A 25,936-nucleotide genomic window follows, 5' to 3' on the forward strand; every position below is an offset into this window, starting at 1 on the left:
TGGCAGGGAGAATGTCATTAGTGAAAATGATTCGGGTCCCCAAGCTCCTTTACATATTTGCCAATGTCCATGTATGACCCGGGAAAAAATATTTTGACGAGCTCCATAAGTTGTGCGCGCAGTTCCCATGGCATGCCGGGGTGGTCCGTAAAAAGTGGATACACATGACACTTCCCTATAAGGGGAGGGGGGGGGGTCAGGGGGGGCTTTGCTACCCCGCATTTGAACATGTATTGGATTGGCGCACAGACCCAATACGCCACACACTGGTACTTCGAAACTGAGTCGGATCCCCACATCAAACTTGAAAAACTTGCAGCGGCTTACCTGAACCCCAGATCGCTGATCCTACATCGAACGTATGGAGACGACACACCGTTAGACCCTACTGCAACTACTTCACAGGCGTGAAGAATATTACAAATGGCTTCCTATTTGGGAATTTCCCAAACTCTAACCTACGCACGATAAACTGCTAACCCAACATTGGCGAGTGCTGGAATATCAGGTGCTGCATGATCTGTTCCCAGGTGGTTTATTCCATCACCCCACAGACCTGGCGTCCTGGGCATACTGGGTCGGTACTAGAAATGCTGCAATATTTTAGAATCCGAGCTATGTGGTCGAGCTATCCTGGTGAACCGTCAGATTCGCCTGAAATACGCTACATTGCAAACTGGTGCGGGGCTCGGGGAGTTCTCTTCTCTGTATAAAATGCTACTAGCAAAAACCCCAGACTTACCCCCCCACGGCCCGAAAACAAGTGGGCGAATAAGCTCAACTGTACGATGTTATGCTACTTTGCATTTATATAGCGCCTTATGTATCATTGGTATGACCTCAAAGCGCTGGTAGGTTGAACGCCTCGGGAACCATAATTCATGTCAGTAGAGAGTGTCGTATGGTGCATGGGCGCACCGGATATGTGTGCAGCTGGTGTGGTTGTTGCAACATAGCCGCTTCTTAGCAGTTTGTGTGGTGCTGAGGAAATCAGTTGGATGTATTCAGTCTGGAGGGTGGACACCCAGACTGAGTTCTGGCTGCGTTAGGCCTGAGGAGACACCCAAGCTAGCCGGTATGTGCTTAGCTAGCTGCGTTTTATTCGGATGAGGTGTTTGTGGGGTCATGTTAGTATGAGAACAGCTAGGCAGAATGTGTCATAGCATAGCTGTGTTCTAGTTGAATGATGGTGTGTAGGAGAGACTAAGCGTACTAGTGTGATATGGTGGTTATCAGTAAAGCGCCTGCGACTAAGCACGAGAGCAGGACAGGGGGCGTACATAAAGCGACAGGATGTATAGGGTAGACATGTGATACAGATAACATGGGGATACAGGTACATAGCAGAATAGGAGATAGAGATATATCCACTCCATCCACTAAACTTTAGCACAGTGATGATATTAGGTAAACTTTCTAGATTCAACTATAACACAGCGACACTAATTAGGCACACTTTCTAGAATACACTTTAGCAGTGATGATATTAGGCACACTTTCCAAGTTCAACCTTTGGCACAGTGACGCTATTAGGCACACTTTCTAGATTCAACTATACCACAGTGACGCTAATAGGCATACTTTCTAGATTCAACTATACCACAGTGACGCTATTAGGCACACTTTCTAGCATAAACTTTAACAGTGATGATGCTATTAGGATAAGAGTAATCGTTTGACTTTAATATGTGGGTGTACGATGTAACAGTAAAACTTTAGATTTTTAAGTAAGAGTGGTAGGGCTTTCTGGCGTGAAGTCATTGCTTTAGTACCTACCCTTGCCACACTTGCATTTGGTTGGTGCTGGTTGACAGCAGGCTACTGGATTCTTGCTTCTCCTGCGGATACCTGCAGATACTCTCTGGAGCCGCCTTGTTGGGAGCCGCCCTTTGTCTTGGGCCCTTCGTCGCAGTGCTGCACGGGTAGAGGGCTGCCCTGGGGAGGTCGGTAATGGCCTAGGTAACAGATCTAATGGGCCAATCAGGGCACGGTGGGCGGGTCGGGGGGACGAAGGCTGAGAACCAGGAAGCAGGGAAAAGGCAACCAATGGAGGCGGGGGCAGGCTGATAAGCGGGAGGGACGTGGAATCAGGAAGAGGGGGTGGGATCCGGATGCACAGGGGGCTGGTAAGGGCCTCAGGGCCTGCACGATGGACAAGAAAGGTCTACCAAATAGGGCAGCAACTCTCACCGTACTCCAGATGAGAAGTGGACATATCACAGACAATATGTGGAAGAAACTGTGCTCCCACACACGCAGGTTCTCCCTCATTTCCAAATATCACTGCATACAATACAAATTATTAAAATTGTCTATATTACACCACTCACAAACAACAAATTCAATGGCAGCACAACACATTCCTGCCCTAGATGCCCGAGTCAGCTGATCACACACGTTTTGTGTAGCAAACTGAGTGCTGGGTGGGATACTACGTACACTCTGATATTGTGGGAAACACGTTGCACCCAGACCCTCTGGGAGTGCTATTTGGGCTGCGGAGATGCAAGAATGTTAAGAAAATGTCAGCATTTCTGAATGCTAGTTGTATGGTGGCAAAGAAGTGTATTCTTCAGTGTTGAAAGCGACCCGCCCCTCAGACTATGGCAATGTGGCTGAGCGCGTTCACCTGGACCCAGACCTGCGAAGGAGTACATAAATTCCCTTGCGCCAAACTCTCGCCCAAGAAACATATGGTCCGAATTCTGTAGCTACCTAGTCAACCTGTCCAATGGTGACACTAGATCACCTGCTCCGGACTCACCCTGCACTCCGACCGCAAACGTGACTTGAAATGTTTATCACTGTACTAAGCTCTTGGGACCATGTATGTTCTGCTGCTATGTTATATGCTGTAGTGTATACACTGCCTTAACGTGCATGATGTGTCGACCTGCTAATTAAAGGTTTTTTAAAAAATAAAGCCCAAGAATATGACAGTTGATGGGTGAATCCTTCCAGGCACACGTCACCCAGTCATTGTTGCACAAGTTGCAAACCAATTTAGGACAGTTCCAGAGAGGCCCATCCTGTCCGCACTGAGGGCGAGGAGAGTTATGTTGTAAAATGTGTTGAAGGCAGCCAATAGGTCCAAGATGAGTAGGATGAACAAGTCCCCTGTGTCCGCATCCTCCACCACTTGGATGGTTGTAGTCTCAATGCTGTATTTGGGGCCGAAGACTTATTGGTAATCACTGAGGAGGTCACGCTGGTCGATTTTGGCAAATAGTTGGGTCTCACCTACTTTCTCTTGATAAACTTCTTGGTGATTGACTCTGTAGTTGGCTAGGGCTTCTGGGTTCGGGGAGCAAAGCTTCAGCATTGGTAGGCCGGAGGAGTCACTGTAGTGCAGACTTCTTATCCTTTCCTTCAGAAAGATGCCAAATAATGTCACTAGGACAGGATCCTACATGCTGGCCAGAGATTATACCAAAAGAAAGTGTTTAAGGAAAGCCATTGGTGGTTCAACCCCTTCTTGCCCCCCACCCTCCCTGATTTTTTCTAGACTGTCCCACACAAAATTAGCATTCATTAGGTTAATAGGAACATCTGATATTTACAGTGCTACACAGCTGTAGTTCAAGGACTGGAGAAAAAAGCTTCACATTTGTTAATCCTTTCTACATGGTCCAAAATGTGCACCTGCCACTACCCATTGGCTAGTGACATTTGACTCTTGGAGAGTACAAAATAATGTACTGTGCGTATGTGTCGAATTGAGGAGGAAAGTGACTTTATGGATGGCTAGTAGTTTGCCATTTGACATTTTTACCCATGCTTTGTAATGTGCAAACATGCTGTATCATTAACCGATGTACAATGTGTATCGCTACAGATGGACTGGACCATGTTTAAGACTAAAAAGCAACATTGCAGCATTTACCATATACTCCATTCTTAAATCTGAGACCCCAAAATAAATATACATATTTGTGTGCGTGTACCAAGTATCATCCAATATAGTTAAAGAAAAATAAAGTAACGAAAGAATAAAATGGTAACATCTTGGGATCTGCATTTCTTACAGATTCTGTGGCGTTGTAGTTTAGTTTATTCATTTATAATGCACGCCAGACCCCAACAATATCAGGGGGGCAACACAGATAATGCAAAGCTTGGTTAACAGGTTACATAATTGGTAGAAGAGTATAAAACAAGAACGCATAGTGGAATATGCAGGTACAGTAATTGCAGTTTAGTGCAAGATACAGGCAAAGCAAAGTACATATATAGATATAAAATACAGTTATTAGCAAATATACAGCAGTGGTGCCGGAGTATGATCCCGGCTACAGGATACATAAGAATAGGCAATTAGATGTAATTCGACTTAAGCCAACTGATGTAGCTTAGTCTGAACTTTGGATAGGATTGATCTTCTCCAATGTGGTGTGGTAGGGAGTTCCAAAGTTGGGCAGCTTTGACATGGAAGCGGTTACCACCAACCTTGGATAGCCTAAATCTAGGGATAGTGATGCAGTTGGTATTGATTAGTCTTGTGGGTCCTAGTGAATGTTCTTTGAAATCTGTTTGTGAGGTAACTGGGGGCAGCATTATTCAATGCCTTATGTGTCAAGGAGGCTGTTTTTAAATTAATCTTGTTGAGGATAGAGAGCCAGTTGTTTGGGTGCCTTATCACTGAGATATGTGATCTTTTGGGCATGAGCACGCCAAGAGCCGCTCTTAGGGCATTATTTTGAAGGATTTGGATCTTTTGGATGATAGATTTGTTGGCACCAATCTATAGTGCATTGCAATAGTCGAGCCTAGATACGATCAGGGCTCTTGCCAGGGTAATGCAATTGTCATCCGAGAGAAAGGGTTTGCCAGATCTAATCAGCTTACATGTGTAGGCTGTGGCAGAGGCCAAGGCGTTAACTTGTTTAGCTAGGGAGAGGGTGGAGTTAAGGTAGAAACCGGGTGTTTTTACCTCCTTGGCTACCTTAATAATATTACCATCAATGATGAAGGATGAGTAATCCTGTCCTAGTTTTTTCAGGTTGGTGTGAGTACCTAAAATGATGAGTTCCGTTTTTTCATCATTCAGGCATAGACCACGTGTAGCCATCCATGCCTGGATGATGATACACCCTATTCTCCAAGGCCAAATCCTCTCCATACTCCCCGGAAAGTGGGAGGAGAAACTGGGTATCATCTGCATAGTTAGTGTAGGTGATACCAAGAAGGTCCAGAGCATCGAAGAGGGGCTTGGTAAAAATGTTGTATAGAGTGGGGGGACATAAGACCCTTGGGGGACACCACATGTGATAAGAATGGGGTCTGCTGTTGCTGAAGGAGCAAAAACCCTCATGGTTCAGTCGCTCAAGAAGGACTCAATCCATATTCTAGCCTCTTTCGAACAGTTGGCAGCCGAGTCCAGGGGTCTGCATAAGACCTTGTGATCCACCAGGTCAAATGCAGCTGAGAGGTCAAGAAGTAGAAGGAGGGCCGTTTTCCCCTGGTCTCTCAGCTCATCGACTTGTGCCTTCAAGTCAATAAGGGCAGTCTCTGTTCCATGTTGGGGACGGAAGCCGTGCTCCTAGGAGTTTGAGATTCCAGAAATGTTTTAATCTTGAGCTATGCAACTTTATCCAGGATCTTGAGCAGGAAGGGTACAGATTTAATCGGGTGATAGTTTGTGGGTATGAGCGGATCTAACGTTTGTTTTTTAGTAGTGGGAGCACCCATGATTGTTTGAGATTGGAAGGGACGGTGCCAGATGCAAATGAGGCATTAATCAGTTTGGCTATGAAAGGGGCAAGATCTCTTGCAGCGTCTTTTATGAGCTGAGCCGGGCAGAGGTCTCCCTGACAGTTAGAAGGCTTGAGTGAAAGAATTACTTTCTCAGCCTCAAGGATAGATATTTTGGTGAAATGGAATCGGGGGGGGGGGGGCAAGGGGTGGGGGGGGGCTTCGGGTTAGCCAATGTTAACGACTATGGTTAGGTGGGCAGTTAAGGGATTGTTTTTCATGTGATATTTTATTTTGAAGGGTGGTCACTTTATTAGAGAGGGCCTCTTGTATGTCAGAGCACCACGTTTTATCCTTGGTACAGATTTCAGAGGTGATAGGGGATTCAAGTTCCTTAAGGATGGAGAACAATTCTTTAGTACTAGAATTAGCACTAGAGATGAGTTTGTTGTAGGAATAACGTTTGGCAAGGAAGATTTCCTTTTTGTATTGGGATAAGATTTCGGTAAATTTAATATTATTGGATGTGGATGGGAGAAGTCTCCATGTATTTTCACAGCTCCTTTTAAGGTGTCTGAGGTATTTGAGTTGAGGCGTCAAACATTTGTTCAGATGTGCTTTCGGCTTGCTAGGTCTAAGTTTAAGGGGTGCAATGATATCAAGTGTGGTTAGCATCATTTTATTATATTCCTTGACAAGTGGGCCTGGGTCAAGGTTGTCTTTAGCAAGTGGAGGGTAGGCATGATAGCTGGGATCACTTTATCCCTCATTATGTTTTTTTTGTTTCTAGTTAGACAGGGAGGAGCAGTAGGTGTTGACATGAGTGGTCTAGTGGTAAGGAGTGCGAAAGACAGGAGAGAGAGTGGTCTGTACAGGGATAGGGCGTGATAGAGGAGACATTAACTGTGCAATTGTGTTACGCCACCCAGTCGAGGGTTCTTCCTTTGCTGTGGGTGGGCTCGCTAAGTTTTTGGTGTATTAGCAATGGTGGTGGCATGCTTGTCTAATGGGTTGTTGAAGCCCAAGTTGAAGTCTCCCAAGACTAGTAGTCGAGACTTGGTTTTAAGGTTATTGGATAGAAGAGAGTGGATATCCTCCTCAAATGTTCCAATGGGGCCAGGGGCCTATAGATAAGATGAATGGCTAATGTCTGGGAATTAGGGGGAGTTTTGCTGTGAGGGTTTCCCATGAGAGTGTATATTGGGTAGGGGCAAGTCTCAGAGAGGCTAGATTTAGAGATGATGGAAGTTCCTCCACCACATACAATGTATCTATCTTGTCTGATTATAGTATAACCATCTGGGACAGCTAGGGAGAGTAAGGGTCCTGCTGCCTCATGCAGCCAAGCCTCCGTAATGGCTAAGAAATCAAGGTTGTTAGTCACTATTAGGTCGGCAATGTCTGTGGCATGTGCCACTAGTAACCTTGCATTTATTAATGCTGCATTGAGTAGAGGGGCAGATGTGGTAGTGATGGGAGGTGATGGCAGGTGGTCTAGTCTTTTTGGATTGTTAGAGATGTATAGTTTGGATGTGGCCTGGTAGTTATCATTGCTATTAGTTGAGTCATTTATAGTCTTATGGGCAGTATAGCGGATGGTTCTAGTGTTGGCCACCGGTAGAGATCTAGCAAGTGGTTCGTAGAGTTTACCGAGACATGATCGGAGTCTAGCGTTTCTACCCACTAAGATACAGGGCATACTGGGGAGAGGGCTAACTCCGAGGTCACCTAGGTGTACAGTGTGATGGGGCCCATTACTTGTCATATAAAGACATGGTCACTGGGATTTGTAATGTCAGGGTAATATATGCCCCTAGCAAAATAAGCAAGGATAGAAGATTAGTAGGGCTAATGTTAGTGGTGAACGTGAGCATGTTGAGCAATGACCCACTAGGTTTGTTTAGGCAAAGTTTGGCCTACCCTAGGAAAGCGTGTCAAGATGTAGGCTGATGTCTACGTATCTGATGGAAGTTTGGCCGTACTAGGCATCGTTAACTAGATTATACTATGGTCACAATGGCTGCGACTCTTTAGTACAGGTTGACTGCAGTGATGAGTTGACTACAGGCTGGTATGGTGGGTAGTTATGTTAAGGGCTAATGTTAGCAATGATAGTGGGTATCACAATAGTCTAAAGCGGTGCTACCATAGGTAGCTTATGAAATTTCCTAGGTACACAGTCAGCATGTAGTATACGATTTAAAGTACTTAAAGGCATGGTCTAGTAACATTTTTTATTGTCCCTACGGGTCGGCCATGTTTTTTTAAGCCTAAGTGGCTCTATTTTAGAAAACTTTCCTATGGACCTTACCCGAGTTTTCGTCCATTAAACGCACGCGAAAACAGGCACCAGGGAGCTGCCATTTTGTGATAATCCTATCATTGCCCCCATCGCCCTGGCTGACCTGTTTTTGTGGCACTAAATCATATCCCTCGCCCCTGAGCCTGTCATCAGCAGACTCGTACCGCCCATTTCCCAACGCCAAAGCACGTCTTGTGTCAACATTCGCTGCGCTTCAGCTAATGACGTGTCGCCATGGAAATGGCAGGACGCCTTTCCTCAATAAGTATAAACAGACCGTTTCACAACACACAGCAGCAGATTTTCGATTCCATTCCTCTCTCTGTGTTACTTAGAGTATTTTGTGACTCGTTTCTGTGCTCTGGTCAGCTACCTTCGCCGCTTGTAGCCCGTTTGAACACCTGTACCATCTCAGTAATTTTTTTTACTTTGTTTACCACACAATGGCTACAATAATGCCCTACATGTACGAGCCCGAGTATACCGAGGAGGAACTACTGGAAAGGGAAGCACGTGAAAACGATGGGGATTCGGACGGCAGTTGGCAGGACGAATCAACAGATGAAGAGCCTGGGCCTAGTCGCATGGACGGCATCTCCACCTGGTGCACATGCAATCGGTGCGAGCTAATGCCAACCGAGGAGAATTGCTGCTGCCGAGAAAACTTGGGATGCCTGGCCTACATTTCGGAAGGCGAGCCACGACCGCAATGCATCACCGAGCTGCCAGACTTCAGGGCAGCCTGCCTCACACGGGCCGTGTTGAGAATAATGATTGTGCTTATGCACGAACTTCGCGCAACTGTTCGTCCTCGTAATCCAAGTAACGAGTAAGTATACTCTGCTTGTCATGCCACTCCCATTTCATGTTCTTCTACTATATCCAAAATGACATCTACATATCATTGTAACGCATGTAAGTCGTTCAATAGTGTGCATTGTCTAGATGGCATTCTGCACGGACAAATGCTATTAGTTACAAGAATTGTCATTGACAACAAACGTTTATTAAACTTATCTTGGTCATTTAAAAACAGTTTGTTTCATTCCTTTTCACAGGTGGTACAGGCTGGTGGCCTATCGTTCCTTTACATGGTGGCTCCACGGGAGGCTTGGACACCGTGTTCGAAGAGTGATACCCGCCTGTGCCGTTCGTGCCATTAGAGAAACGTTCCTGAGTGACAGCGGTCAGTACAGGGGATTTTCTCTCGCTGTGCTGCAACCTGACCTGTATAATCTTTAAAGTCTTGTATTTTTGTGGCATGAAAATAAGATACAAAATAAAACACCACATATATTTTAACAATGGTTGTTTCGATTTTTTAAATGAATCAAGTGTGTCTCCATTCAAGGATGGACGTCAGACATCTGTGCTCCGAATGGATGAAGGTCTGGTCGCTGTGAAGCAGGGTGGTCACCATCTATCTAAGCTAACTAACATTCTCGATAATGCATGCACTAAATAACACTTGTTCAAAGTCTTTCAGTAGGTTATGTCTCTATAAAAGTCACACATATATCTATACTAACAATTACCATTGGATTATACAGGCCTTAGGGTCTTGACCACTATAATACACCGGTTGAAGTGTGGGTCTGTGCTCACAAGAATCTCCGGTATGTGGCATTTGTTATTGATGAGCAACGATATACTATCAAAGGCGGTTCGCGCCAGTGGATGAGCGCTGGCATGGGGGGCTGTCAGGGGCGCCAAAGGCCAAGGTGCCAAACTGCATGTAGACTTCAAAAGGTATCCCATGACAAGGGGCCATTGCTCACATGGCCTCCTCAGACCCCGTGTCTCCAGCCAGGCCTCCCCTTGAAGCAGGCCGCCCCCTGCAATCCACATAAGTGTGTCTCCATTCAGCAGTCTTCCTGTGCCTTATCTGCACGCCCCAGGCCCATCCATCCCACCCCCCTCTATCAAAGGCGGTTCGCACCCGGGGATGAGCGCTGGCATGGGGGAATGTGACGGGCGCAAACGGCCAAGGTGCCAAACAGCATGTACACTTCAAAAGGTATCCCACGCCCAGGGGCCATCGCTCACATGGCCTCCTCAGACCCTGTGTCTCCAGCCAGGCCTCCCCTTCAAGCAGGCCGCCCCCCTAAGACCACGACATACATACGTCATTCATTCACAAGCACACCACTGTTTCTAATACTTTATAAACCACTTGATATGTCTCATGAGAACATCTTTGTGCTTTGCAAGTCAACTCCTGAACGCGTTACCTGGCAACCACTGAGATCTACGCTAATCTGCTCGTCGTTGTGCTATCCATGAACTTCTGTGACCGCTTAGAGCAAACCCATCAGTGTGCTACCTGTGGCCACCCACCTATTCTCCTGCAACATACTGCTCTACTTGCTGAATCCAACTGTTTGTTGGTCAAGGTAAGGCCATGTATCCTAGTCATATTTCGCAGATTTTTTAATTTCTATCAATTTGCGAGTAGAGTACACAATAGTGCTATGTTCATTGGTCTCATTGCTATTGACTTGAGTTTCCATTGCTATGCCATCAATAGATATTTATTTTCATCTGTGTCTATGGTCATCGAATTGCATCCTTCGGGGGCCCAGTCTATAATGTAAGCATGTTTCCTTCTCGTGCAAGACAGAACATCCAAGGGACGAGTCACATGTTCAGATTTTAGTCACATTTATACATTTCTGCAACTTATGCAAATACTAAGCCACACATAATGAACTGGTATAGTTCCTGCGACCAAAACAAACCTTGCATTGATCATTGTAGGATTCATTTACTTTTGTATCAAATCTTTATTCTTGAAGATTGTATAATAATGTCGATATTTACTTTTCAGATTTATCAACAATGCCTGCCTGTTCGATTGGCGGTTGCCCTTCGAAGACCCATGCGAAATCTGAAGGCACTACAATGCATGTATTCCCGAAAACTGTTGATCGAATAAGAGAATGGGACAGACATTGCGGATATCCACTGGATGAGCTAGAAAGTAGAGTCCAACAAGTCTTACAGGACAAGAGGGGTGATCGATACCGCATCTGCAGCCGGCACTTTTCCTTGGACTTGTACACAACATCTTGGTTAACAAATTAGAATAAATGGCGAACAACACGGAAATTGCTCGAAAACGCTATTCCCACTCTATTCGACCACATTCCGAACTCGTGAGTCAAGTGTCCGGATTTAGCTTTAGGCCTTGCGGTAGTGTGTAGGTAGCCGAATTGATTAATTGATATTGTAGATGTTCTATCCCTTGTAATAATTGATATTGATATGAGTATAGTTTTTTGAATAATGACATCAATATATTCTTTATCGATTTCATAACCCACAAACGCAATGTATATATATGGGAACAGGGAACTGTGCTGTAGTGAGCATTTTTCAAGTATTCTGTCGCCTTACATGGCTATTTTTAATATTGGCATTTCATTATCAATCATTAATTTACCTTTACAACTTCTTGACTATCCCTTGAATCTGAAGCAAGAACATTCTACATCCTTGACGTGGTCGCAGTTATCAACCACTTCTAGCGCGTATCAGGTAATCTTACTAGGCTAATCCGCTACAGACTTGTTTTATGCATGTCAAGTAATAGTTTTATTCCATCGTGTAATTATTTGACCGAATGTTTGGTTAGTGCTTTCCAATTGATATACACCTTAGTTATCGTCCACTGGTGTTTGTTTTCAGTTATAATTAGTGTTATCCATACTAATGCAAGTACTGTCTTTCAGGGAGATGCTGAAGCGTTCACCACATCTACAACATTTCTAGATGTTCTTCACCAGCAGGAGGTATGGATACGGACAGCTCCATCGAGCGTCATCATCAGAGCTGGAATTCTTGTTGTTTGATTGTTCTACACAATGTTTCATTCGTGGTTAGCCGTTGATATGTACCTCTGCTGTCGACCCCAGGTGTGAGTTATGTTTTCACTATTGTAATCCTCACTAATGCAAGTACTATGTTTCAGGCAGTTGATGGAGCGTCAACCCCTGCACTTGATGCAGAGCCTGACATTCAAGTAACTCCAGGGGAAGTGGAAGCGGGACCATGCGTATACGAATCGGCGCAACAGCTTTCGGAAGTGCGCACTACATTTGCAACATCCATAGATATTCTTCAGCAGCACGAGGTATGGATACTGACAGCTCCATCATGCGTGATCATATAACGTGATTCCATTTGCTATACTTTCTTCCCTATTAACGCAAGTGCTGTGTTTCGGGGAGACAACGAAGCTTCCACTACAATCACAACATCCAATTTAGATGATGCAGATGTAAATAAATCAGAGAAATAAATCGATGAAATGTGATCATATTTAGATTTTCCTTGATTCTTTTAGACAATGAATCATTTGTGGTTATCTCTTTATATGTACCTGTGCGTTCGGCCCCAAGTGTGCGTTATGATTCCAATATTGAAAACCATACTAATGCAAGTACTGTGTTTCAGGGAGACGACGGAGCTTCCACTACAATCACAACATTCCATTTAGATGATGCAGATGTAAATAAAATCGGAGAAATAAGTCGATGAAATCTGCATACTTAAATTTTCCTTGATTGTTTTAGACAATGCATCATTTGTGGTTATCTCTTTATATGTACCTGTGCCGTCGACCCCAAGTGTGTGTTAAGTTTCCAATATTGAAAAGCATACTAATGCAAGTACTGCGTTTCAGGGAGATGCGGATGCCTCCTCTCCAATACAACCATTCATGGCAGTCCATGCAGAGGTATGGATACGGACAGCTCCATCGAAATAGATCATCACTGGTCGAATACTTGTCGTTTGATTGTTGCACACAATGTTTAAATCGTGTTTGGCTATTGAGATGTACTCGTGTGTTTGTCCTCACGTGTGTTTTATGCTAACAATATTTTGATACATAGTAATGAAAGTACTATGTTTCAGGGAGACGATGGAGCCTCATTCTGTGCGGTCTATGCGGATACAGAAAATATAGTCGTTGCAGCGCAAGAGGAAGGGAGGACATGCGGAAACGAATCGGAGCTACAGCGTGCAGATGTTGAAGGTCGAGTCATAAAAGTTGCAAAGAAAAAAAAAAACAAAAAAGGTTACAAACAGTTCATAACTTTAAAAAAATGTTTGTGCTGGGGAATATTTTATGTTTTTTTCCAAGTCAATTGGACTACACTTTATCTTGTGTTTAAACTGAACATCCCTTTTCCAATCTCTCCTCCAGTTACCTGTGGGTGTCAGAACTATACATACACAGACAGTGAAGCGAATGAGAGATGTTGCTTGCCAGACCATGTACACTATGGAGGAACTATTAATTGAGGCGAGGCGTGTTCAGACTCAAGATGCTCATGTCCAATGGCGAGAACATGAATTAACTGTGTTTGGAGACTACAGCAAAGTTGCATTGGACCATAGCTACAGTGCGACCGCACCACCACAAGAAGATGTTCTTGAATGTATTGAAGATCGCTCTGAAGTAGTTGCAGATCAATTCACACAATCTACACCTGCCAAATATTTGCCACCCAAAAACCTGTCGACATTGTTGTGTTCTCCCATCAATGTTGAAGTAATAGATGTCGAAATGACAGAATGAACCAGCCGCAGCATCCACAGACGCATCAGAACTTGATTTCAGCGATATTACTTTCCAATGTGTTGAAATCTCCACAACGTCACAGGCCGAAACAACGTTGACACAGGAAGACAGTCCAATGAAAGAGAGCAAATACATTGTATTCGACAGTTGTTTGATGGAAATTATAAGTATGCTGAAATGTGTGCATTCCAGTAGAGGGAAAGTATGTGGGAAGCCATTGATTAATGTGACTCGTCAAATAAAAGGCAGTAACGTCAAAATAAATGCCGCCTTTAGATTAAATCATAGGTTCTCATGGTCTGCACAACCGATGCTGGGGAAACTGCCAGCAGGCAATCTACTGTGTGCAGCTGCATCACTTTTTAGTGGCTCCAGTTTTAGAAAGTTAGAGGCTTTCTTTCAGTTTGTGGGACTCCATTTCATTTCTAAAGCGCTGTACTACAAATACCAACGTGATTATCCGTTTCCGGCCATTAGTGATGCTTGGAAAATTGAATAATTGTCTCTAGCAAGTACATTCGAAGGCAAACGATTCAGGCTAGCCGGCGATGGACAGTGCGACAGCCCTGGATTTTCTGCCAAGTACTGCACCTACCACTTTCAGGACATGGATAGTAAGAAAATTGCGAGTTCGGTGGTCGTGCAGGTAACACAATGTACATCGTCAGTGGCCATGGAGAAACTAGGATTTATAAAATCAGTGGAATATCTACAATCAAGGGGAATGCACATCGGCCTCATAGCCACGGACAGACACGTTTCAATTGCCAAGACAATGAGAGAGAGCAGTTCCCACATATTAATCATCAATTTGACGTATGGCATCTTGCTAAATCAATCAGTAAGAAAATCTCGGCTGCAGGAAAGAAAAAAAAAGGTTTTGAAAGTATTTTGCAGTGGTCCCATTCTATCACCAACCATCTTTGGTGGAGCTCAAAAACTTGTGAAGGGTCAGTGGAAATACTGATCACTGATGCACCACTGTACCAACGTTCGTCGCTGGACAGCAAATCAACATTTCCACCAATGTGAACATGGCCATTTGTCCCCAGAGGAGGCACGGAAGAAGAAGTGGTTGATTCCATCTTCACCGACACACAAAGCCATTGAGAAGATTGTTTTCGACAAAACTCTATCAAGAGATTTGAGAGGACTGACAAAATTCTGTCACACAGGAGATTTGGAGGTGTTCCACAATATGTGCCTAAAGTACAGGCCAAAGCGCTTGCATTTTAGCTTTCGGGGCATGAAACATCGCACTCTACTAGCGGTCTTGGCCCATAACAGCAATGTCGGACGTGAACAATCTAGGACTAGGGGTAAAGTAAGGATGCCTCGCTACACTAAGCCGTTTTCAAAACGAAGTAAGCAATGGGTGAACAAACCAGTCTATGATGAAATGCAGTTCGACTTTGTGAAAGGCCTTATTGTTGCTGTGTTAGAGAAGCACAGATATGGAATTTTGGACGTTTCTGTGCAGAGCAGTGATCCATTGCCACCGAACATTGCGACTGTGCCATGCCCGCCCGAAGCACAGCTGGTTGTGAAGTACAAATCCCGGTTTAAATAATTGCAATACGATTGTCTTTTTGTAAATAAATGTTATTGTGCAGTGTACCTGTAACCCTAACCCCTACCTTCACCATCATGGGTGGCGAACAAGCTGGGTGTCATCTTTGAATTCTCTATATTCACTTCATATGTGTATGTATATATTTTTCTCATGTAAATGTAAATGCTGCGCACTGTTAACGGAGGGGAGGCTTGCGTATTGCAAATAATAAAACAATAAATCTCACTTTTAACTCAAATCCTGTGGTACTTTATACTTTCCCTGACTTTCCGCCAAAAATTAAATGTCTCAATTTGGGCTGCAAAGCTCGCAGACAACAGGGACAAAATTGGGGCACTTAGAACGCGCCAAGCGGGCCGTGGCATTTGGGAGAGAAGCCAGTTTGCATTTGCACATTGAGGCGCACTACATAGAGGGATTCTAAACTTCAAGTTCTCACAGATGCCTATACTACGTGATGTTGCAAAGAATGCGAAGGACAGCGGCTTTGATTTTCAGCTCGCGCCCAGATGAGGCCCACAAGTCGCACTGGAAGTATAAGGGTCTATTGGTTTTTGACCTTGAGACAGGGACCATGCCGAAAGAACTACATTTGAAGGGGGTGCGCAATAACGTAAGATAAGGCAGAAAATTCAGAAACTAGACCGAGTTTCATTTTAGTTCAGTATACGAAAAATCGTTGTCAAGAGCACGGTCCGTTTTACAGACTGCATTATGAAGAGTCACAATGGAAATTTCAAATATAATGTAAGTATATCTTTACACGCTTTTATACCGGAATGAAGATTTAATGAATGGATGCATGAATAAATGAATGAAGAGCTTGGAAAAGCAAGGAAAACGTGTTCGTAGTGGGCACCTGGGCATGCAGGTCCACTGGTCTCACCGATCTCGGTCCTTGGCCCAGCCACTTTTCCCTGCACTGCCTACCTGCACTACGGGACTGTGTGTATCCTTCAGCCCCTTCTCCCGGCATTTACCTTGCACTTGCCACCAGCTGGCCCTATTATTTAATTTGTATTTAACTAACCATGTACAGCACTTTTACCCCCCCTTCCCCATGCGCGATCAGAAAGACACCTGGCCTAGTAGGATCGTTGTCTGTCTGCCCTTGTTCCCCACCTGCCTCGTCGCTCCTTGAAACACTGGAGTATAGGCGCGTTACAAATGCCATAACATTCCTCACGCATGTAGACTGTCGTTTATCATTGTGTGTTGGCCTTGATTTATTTCGTTACTTTTCGCATTGATTTTAGAGCCGAACATACTCCATTGAACTATCCTTGCAAGCAAATAGTTTCTGATCGGCTGCAATAAATAAAATGAGTAATATTAATGAAGATCGGCTGGCGAGACTAATTATAATTTTTTTGTTTTCATAACAGGTATTTGCTCCCCTTCTGCTACTGCCATCGGTTTGAGACACCAGCAGATGGCTTTTACAGTAGACACCTGCAGCTTTGTGTGAACAACTGGAGCACACTGACAATTTTATGGGACGATCGCCCAGGGCCCACATGCCCTTCCGCTGTACTAGTGGCTAGAAGCAACATATCAACCTTTATGATGGACTAGTGCCTAGTTGATCAACAGCCTTGCGGTTCACCGTGCTTCCAAAGTGCTTCTTTTAACGAAAAGCAACACCCTGTGTACCATGGCGGATACAGATAAAAGAAAATAAATGGCTTTCGGAGTTCATATGGCAATTGCTGAATATTCTCTAAACATTTAATGTCAAATAAATGTACTTTACCAAATGTACTGTGTTGCGGTTTGATTTTAAAGTACAGTTTCATATTCCGAATTGTGGCGCGCTGTGTTGTGAGATGGTCGGTGTTGGTTTCCGGGTTCTGTGTGGAGTCGCGTAGAAGACGACTGGGCACGTTTGCCTACGCAGCACAGTAATGTCACGGAGAGAGGCGGGGAATATGAATGTTTGGATAATGTCAGGCTCAGGGGCGGGGGAATTGATTTAGTGCCGCAGAAGCAGGTCAGCCAGGACGATGCGGCAAGTGATAGGATTATCACAAAATGGTGGCTCCCTGGTGCCCGTTTTCGCGTGCGTTTAATGGACGAAAACTCAGGTAAGGTCCATAGGAAAGTTTTCTAAAATCGAGCCACTTAGGCTTAAAAAAACATGGCCGACCCGTAGGGACAATAAAAAGGTTTACTAGACCATGCCTTTAAGACAGGATTTCTTCTTAAATGTGACTTTTATTCCCTTGTATCAGCCACAGATTGATGGGTCAATTCACCAGTTCTTAATTAAATAAGACTTCATGCACATGGCATCATAAGAATTTACAGAGACAGTTTGCAGTCTTACAACTATAACATTTTGGCCAATGGCACGAAGCAACTCACTGGAGGGATGACAAACACGCCCAAGGGGCAAGAGATCTCTCTGGAGGATCACCAAGGCTTTTAGAGATGTTAGGCCAAACTCAGCTCTTATATATTGCAGAGGGCACGATGAAGGAAGACCCAATATGGAGCGCCAAAAATAATTTTCTATTTTGTCCAACCATAAAGGTTTTCAAATGTAAGAGCCTCTAAGCCGTATGTCAAAGCAGGAACAAACCATTGTCGATATAACAATAGGATACCCTTGAGAGTAAAGCCAGCATATTGCACCACATGTTTAAGAATATTAGTGTCATTCATCTGGCTCTTTTAATCCTAGACTCTATTAAGGGAAGGTATCCTTGTTTACTGTCCATTTCCACTCCAAGATATTTATAGACCTCAGTGTAATCAATCACACCCCAGCTGATATTCATAGTAGGTCTATTTACTTTCTTAGATGAAACGCACATGGTTTTGTGGTTTTCAAAGTTGATTATCATGTGTTCAATTGCAACTACACCAAGTTCCACTAGTATGGATTTCATAACAGCTATGGTGTGATCAACCACCAGAAGGTCATCTGCATTCAATAATGCAGTAATCGGAATCTTGGTAAACCTCGCAGGACAATGAGCCTGACTCTCAAGTCGTCTTATTAATGCTGCAGTGTAAATGTTAAAGAGAAGAGCTGCTAACAAACAACCCCTGTTTGACTCCTCTATTTTTATTGGCTTAGTCTGTGCCCTCATTATCTAGGCCGACGCAAACCGTATTGTTTTGATGTAATTTAACTATAATTTCCAACAACCATTGGGGCATCGAAAATAGCGCAAAATTTCCCATAATTTATTACCTTTGACCCGATCAAAAGGCACTACTGACGTCAACATAGGTTATGAAAATTGACGATTAGATCCGAGTTTGGCCTTTGTCACAATAGCATCAACGAGACTGATGTCAGTAGTGGAACATCCAGACCGGAATCCAGATTGAAATGGATGGAGAATCTGTTGGCGTCGGCTCAAGATTGCAAATGGGACAGTACAAAGGAGGCAAAGATTTTGCTAGTGGTGTCAAGTATCAAAAGGATACGATAGTTTATCGGTAGTTGTATCGAGCCTGCTTTATACACAGGTATTAATATACATTTAGACCAGGAGTCAGGGATAGGCTTTTCTTGACATACCTTGTTGCGTAGAGATTTTAGGATATTAGACCAAGTGTTGGGATCATTTTTGACTACACAGGAAGCAAGGCCATTAGGACCTGGGGGGGCCTAGAGTTATTGAGTTTGGCAATTATACTCATAACATCTTTTCTATTAAATTTAGGGGGCGAGGGTCCCTCAGAGTTCAAAGTTGGTTCAAGAATAGCGGTATCAAATCTGGTCTCAGCAAAGTGCTCAGCCCACATAGATTCACCAACTGCATTAAGTGGCCGTGGCAATTCGTTCAACTTGATCTTATTCAAAAGTTTCCAGATGGAACTATAGTTACCCTTTTGTATGGTGTTAATCAATGTTTGCCCTTTCATTTTTCCTTTAATAAATGTTCTCTTTCGGAGCAGATATTCATATTGGTAGCTTTTTTAATGTTCACAATTCACAGCGATGAACACGCCTCGCTAGCACCAGATCTCTGTCATACACCGTGTGACAAGGTTTCCCATTGGCTATAATGGGGTGCCCAGGTGCAGCCGCTAGTGCCGAAGTCCATTGTTTGATAGTTTGTTCAATATCGTTACTGTCAAATAAATTAATGGAGAGTGGCATTCGAATTATTTTATTCAGTTTTCTAATCTTGGCGCCATTCCATTTTACACAAGTACCGGATTTAGAGATACCAAGATTAGCTGCTCCACGGTCAGAGTGGCTGGAGATGGGAAGATTAAGTTTTAGTTTAACGGGGACATGATCACTGTAGGCAGAGGAACAAACTTCAAAATCACTGATGAGAGCAGGGGTATTACCACAACAATAATCTAAAGTTGCAGACTTATTACCAATGGACCAGGTGCATTTTCCTGGAGTATCGCTTATGGTCCTGCCATTCAATGGCCAAATCTCCCAATCTTGGAAGAAGTTAGACTAAGAACGCCCTCTGTCATTATGCTTATTTTTAAGCATAACATTAGTTTGTGAGATATTATTAAAGGTCATCTTCATAGTCGAAGTCCCACAATGTGCATTGAGATCCCCCCTCCCGCCCCCAATTACAACTATCTCATTGCCAGAAATCATCAGCCAACTGGTCAATAGTTCATCAAGACTAATGGATAATATTCATACAGGTTGACGGAGCATCATAGATGTTAAATAAAATGTTGGGAGTTTGCATATCCATTTTAGCTTTAATTTCTACCTGCCAATACCCAATCATTGCCAATTACAGTTGGAAGTTCATTAGCACAAAAGTCATGGGAGACTGCCGTTTTAAGGCCACCATGGGGGCACCCTTTAGGACCCTTTGTTGCATAACGCTGAAAGATATGAGAATCTATACAAAAAATCATACATAAGCCATGTTTCCTGAAGCCAAAATATAGGAATTTTGACTAGGGATCCGAGGGAACCACCAGTTTTCAAAAAATGTTCATGGCCTCTTGTGTTCCATGACATTGCTTCCAACACTCATGCTTCAGAGCACTCCAACTTTCCCAGCAGGTTCTTTAACCATTTCCAGCCTGCTTGATTTTCCATGTATTTCACTGGGCCAGTGGGAGTATGAGATTTTTGTTTCAGTTCAGTTGTTCCGCAATGTACACATGAATTGGACAATGAAATTTCAGGGAATGGAATATCCAGTTCATATCCAAGAAAGTTAATGGAATCCTCCTGCGTGCGAATACAGTGAAGTCTGGAAGCTGCGCCAAATTGGCGCTTTGCTGGCTGCACAAATTCATAATCACATGACTTGCGTATTCTCAGAGCAGGAACCTTGGTAAATATTTCAAGTATGCGCATTCTGTTCAGGGGATGCTTAGTGCACTTATCCGGCCACTCACTAATAATGACTACTCTGTTAAGTAGCTCATGATTTGTTTTTAGTTCTTTTGTTGAAGTGTCAACTTCCTCATCGACAAAGTTACTAGTGGTTGATTTTGAATTGTCGGGATGACCACAGGCCCCAGCTTCATTTGTCAGAGTGTCATTGGAAGCGGAGTCTTCCATTACTTTGGGTGCTTCCCTCTCCGAATTACCTTCAGAAATTAACCAGCTGGATAAAGTTCCATGTTGTACCGATTCCCTTTTCTTCCCGTTTTCACGTTTACGGAGACGTTTTATTCTAACTTTATTTTACCTTTGTCGCAATAGTGGAATTCAGGAGTGGGTGGTCATTACCTGATGTTTCATCAATACAACGTTCGGCAATCGGCAAAATCAATTTATGTTCACCAAGTCTGGCTTGCTGCTTTCTTTGTTTACGTGAGGGATGAACATAGAGGGACTCGGATACGTTATAAGAGTTGTTGGGTTCTATAATTGGTATAGGCAGGGCAGAACGAACAGGTGCAGTAACCATATACACAGAAGTTTTTTTAACCAAGTTATCATCAGTAGTCACCGAAATCCTGTATTTGACTGCATAAGTGATTCAAGCATTAGACCATTGTTTTGCGTTTGGTAATAAGTTTGGTCTGTAACTTTGATTAAAATTTTAAGAGCAAAATGAAGGAGTCCAATATTAGGGAACAAGTTATTTTCACTTGTAGTTTGCACTTTTGTTTTAACAGGTTCAGTCTTACACCCATCGGAAATATCAATTATTTCCACTCGTTCATTTTGAAGCGGAAGCTGGTAGCTTGAGATACCAGATAACGGGAGCAGGGATGGGGTGCTGGACAGTCGGGGATGGTGATGATTGTTTTCTGCAGTGACATCAAGTGTTAGCGCTGATGATTTGTCACATGTTCAGCCATTGCGACTTCAGCCTCAGCATTTTCCCTGTTAGTTCAGCACAAGCGGTAACAGAGTTCTAATAAGGAGTTGTCATCAATGGCATCTTTCATAGGTCGCGGGGAGGGCGTTTCAATTAACTCTGGGTTGGGCGGATGGACAACAACAGTCGAACACTGGAGGTAAATTAGAGCTCAAGGTGACAGTTTCTTTTCCGATGTGTATAGGACCTGGAGTATCCAGATATTAGGGAGACGTCAATTTTTTAAAAGTCAGTGATTTGGGAAGATGAGGATTTGGCTAATCGGGGCGGCTCAGGGTCCATTTCCGAATGGAGAGAAACACTCAATTTATCCAATTTGCTTAGCACGCCCTTTTCCTCTCGCCGATAACTAGAATTTTTCCCATACGGCTTCCCCTTGCGCAAGTTATAATGTCTTGTTGAGGGGGCTGCTTTGCCAGGCATCTCGATTAACAGGAGGGATACGCACTTACCTCTACACACCGGAACACGGCCAAACACACACTGCTCACGTTCCGTGTAGGGCTATGGGTTTATAGAATATTAAGAGTCTAGCAAGAATGTCTCAATAGATTGTATTTATGCAACGCTGTGAAACTAAGGAAGGTTTTTATTGTGAATTTTAAGGTTTATTTTTTTGATTGTATAGTATTAAAGATCTATTTATTGAGCGAACATCATGGGGTGTTTTCTCACTCGGAAATAAATCAAAACAGGACATACTTGCCAAGAGGAACAAATGCAACAGCTGATTGTATCGCCTACCAGTCACAAAACATAACTGAAGAAGAATTACCGGAAAGGGATGTTGTAGTGAAAAATGTTTAAGTGTCTCAGAAATCTCGGGAGAATGGGCGCAAGCTAAGTTGGCAGATAACGTTATGTAATGTGTCAAAGAGTGGACTGCGAGAGGCTTTGGAGAAGGAATTGGGACCCCAATACAAAGTCAAGGATTAATTAATGAAAGGATGTAAAGTAGTTCCTCAGTTAGGGTTATCGGACAGAATCATTCAATTAGCCCTTGAAAGGCACCTAGGATATAACCTCACCAAGAGACAGTTATTGGGGGCCTAATATGGATGCCACAGCCAATCGCAACAGGTTCCAGCATATAAAAGGCCCTTTTAGAGAGTTAAGGAAACTCAATACTGGAGCAAGTACCACCCGAACCGTTGATTGAAGTGGTAGTAGATATATTGGGACTGGGACTGGTTCAAGGACTGGTTTAGGGGAGCAAGTTCATATTTGCCCTAGTAGAAATCATTCAAAGTGGGTTGAGTGGAGAAATGCAACAGGCTACCACCCCTGTGGAAATTAAATTCCTGGCATTTTTTTTTATGAATGTTTCCCAAGGAGATTGTGACAGATAACAGGGTACAGTTTACTTCACAGAGTGAAGACATTTCTTAACAGCTACGTATTAGGCATGCTCACACAGGTATCATCCACATGCAAACAGATTGGTAGAGAGAATGAACAGTGATTAAGAGAGGAGTGTAGTGGGCCATGGTTCGAAGTAGCTGGGAGCGATTTAGCTCCCGTTTCTAGCCTACGAGAGTTTGGTTAGTTTGAAACAACAACCTACAAAGACCTTCTTTTGGCTCCCCAGGCCAACTGGTGCTTTACAAACATACATATGTGTCATTTAACTTTCGAGTATTTGAGACTTAAGAACCAGGACACATTTACTTATTTAAAACATAATGGATCATACACAATGCGCAAAAGTTATTTCAAGTTTGCCTCATGGGAAGGCTAGTTTTGTCGTGTGATGTGTACTCCCTTATACCTGACAGAGCACACCATGCACAAATCAAAAGTGCTAATAGTGAACAGCATTTAAACAATGCGGGTTGCAGGTGGGTAATCAATAACTTCTGATGTGTTATTTCCATAGGTTACACCTGAAAACGAATAAAACCCTATAAGAGAAAGAAATTGAACGATCAACAAGAGGTCGCTAAAGACAGCATATGTGTCTAAGAAGACAATGCATGAAACCATATTAAGCGATGAGAACTTATTTTTGTTATAGAAGACAGTGGATATACCAATAGTGTTCCCCTGAAGAATTTCCTTTTTAAAAAAAATGCATTGAGCACGAGAGGAATGAAACATGTTGGGTGTGAGAGAAAGTATGTTGAATGAAGACATGGATGCAAGGCGATCATAATCACATGATTTTGAAAAATGTGTATGATGTTTTAAGAAAATGGTTATGTACATTATTGTGTGTGATATTCTCATAATGAAGTAAGATGTGTTAATTTGGACTGCTGCTATGAAAATGATACATAATGAAATAGTAAATAAAAGATTTTGGGATTTACAATGGATCTGTCTGAAGAGAATTCCTTTGTGCTTGTATTGGAGTGTGGTATCTCAATTAGAATGTTATTGGGTGCACCCGTGTAGGAATCGACACAGGACCATTGGAACATTTGATAGTTTGTTGCATACTGCAGAGCTATACATTAGAAGGTGTCACTGTTTGCATCTCTCAAAGGTACAGAACCAAGTACAAGCCTATGTCCAGGGTGGTCGGAATATGCTGACTAATCTTGTTTTTGTGAGTCTTACAAAAAGTTATCAAAATCAACAATAGCTTTGTCACAACTGGACAGACCACGCTATGGTAGATCAAGTATACACACAGCTTAACAGTTTAACCTGCAGGGCTCACAATTAAATCAATTGCTCCAGGAATTCTCTTAACACACTCTCAATCCACTTTATAGTGCAGCTGACCGAGTCACACGTTTACATTCAGTTCTTTTAATGACTGCGATCATTTACTCGCGACAACGCAAAAACAGCACCCAACAACCCCTAACACCACAAGTGGCACCGTGAAGTGAACGGTCCACATATAGTTCCTTACAAATAACTATTAAACAGTAATCTCTGAGAAAGTTGACAAAAAAAAGTGCCTACAATTGTAATGTACAGATCAGAGCTATCAACCATACTTACACTTTAGAAATAATTATATAAAGCTGTTCAACTCCTCTGACCACTAACTCAGGCTGACGTATTATTTTCGCCTAGTTGCCTTAGCCAAGCCTTCCATTACACTGAAACGCTTGTTTCGATTTTGCCCTCCTTTGAACTTCCTGCCATAACTGTACATTTGTATATATCTCTCTATTGTAACCTTACCTGTAACTATATTTGTCCCACTGTAATCATACTTGTAACTATGTAAGCTTTGCATCAACTTTTTGCTGCGCCCTGCTACCTTTGGGTTTGGTGCCCATTAGAAATAAACAAACAATATCTTGCAATGCAAGGTTTTACGATGGGATTACTGAGACTACGGAATGTATATATAATCTGAAGATTCAAGGCCACAACAGCTAGGCGTTATAACAAATGCCACAAACTATAGACATCACCTTGCTCCACTCCGTGGTGTCAACCCAATAGAGGCCAACGTTCCTGCTGCTGAGCATGTCCTGTAGGGGTCTGGGCAGCAGCGCGTCCCTCAGCTCGGGGCCGGTGACGTCCAGGTCCATGGGAGCCTCGTTGCCGGATAGGAAACGCCTCAACTGCCTCCTAGAATGCGGGCAGGGGGAAAGGAGGAACACGGCGTTGTGGCTCCTATCCGTGCTGAAGCAATGCCCCGCTATGGACTCCTCTGACGGGACACGCCTGCTCACTCTACTCCGCAGCAGGGCCGGCTTGGCTGGGGAGGTTATGTCAGGCCGGTCCCACTGGTAGTCAAGTAGGATCTCCTTCAGGGCGGTGTGCGTCAGGGCTGCAGGCGGCGCGGCTTGAGTGCGAGTGACCCGAGGGGGCTCCCTGACTCCCCGAGTCTCGAGTTCCTCCTCCAGGTCCTCGAAGTCGCGGGCCCCCAGCTCCCGGAAGCGGCAGAGGCGCGAAGGTCTGCCGTGGGGCCCGTGAGAGTCGAAGCAGCGGGAGCCCCATCGAACCCGGCCAGGTCCCAAGCGACAGCCGAGGTAGTTCAGGAGCCGCAGAGAAGCCAGCCGGAGGCGCAGGTGGTGCTGGGGGTCCGCGGGGGCAGTGTCCAGCAGCAGCACCGCCGTGTAAGAAGAGGCCATGCCGGCCACTGTACCCCGAAGAGCATCGGCTACCCCAAATCCTCACCCTCCTCCGAAATTCATCGACGCCATTTTTTTTCCTTCGCGTTCACTAGAGTCGGACCGACCCTGCGAGCGAGCGATCAAACCTGTCGCGCGCTGGCTTCGCCAGAGCTCGCCATTGGTCCACACAAACGATGCGTCCGTCTGATTCGTCCAGAGCACGCATGTCTTCCGCAGCCCTCTAGTCTAGAGTCAGGCCTTGTTGGAACGGTACGTTGTGACTGACTGCAGGAGAAACTTTTTCGAAACTAGACCTCCCCTTAAAGTTAATCAATGCAGGCGGCCCGCTTATGTGTAGAAAAAAGACAAGTTACACAATGAAAACGCGCAGGTCCTAAAATATGCACTAAATGAAAGCCTTTGAGAGAAGAATATACACAATTATTGAAAAATCTTCATATAAATGTAATGGATAAT

General features: G+C 43.9%; 1 protein-coding gene across 4 annotated transcripts in view; it reads right to left on the bottom strand.

The window, feature by feature from the left end:
- The window catches only part of TICRR (TOPBP1 interacting checkpoint and replication regulator), a 1,117,313-nt gene extending 1,091,590 nt beyond the window's left edge, over positions 1-25,723 (bottom strand). For all 4 annotated transcript variants that reach the window (XM_069624305.1, XM_069624303.1, XM_069624304.1 and 1 more), the window contains exon 1: positions 24,812-25,723. In XM_069624305.1, coding sequence (XP_069480406.1) covers positions 24,812-25,477 — 666 coding nt within the window. In that variant the 5' untranslated portion in view covers positions 25,478-25,723. The remainder of the gene's footprint in view (positions 1-24,811) is intronic.
- Between the last annotated feature and the right edge of the window lie 213 nt (positions 25,724-25,936).

This window comes from Ambystoma mexicanum, chromosome 11, assembly GCF_040938575.1.
Source record: "Ambystoma mexicanum isolate Mex_15411 chromosome 11, UKY_AmexF1_1, whole genome shotgun sequence".
In the NCBI taxonomy this organism is placed as follows: Eukaryota; Metazoa; Chordata; class Amphibia; order Caudata; family Ambystomatidae; genus Ambystoma; species Ambystoma mexicanum.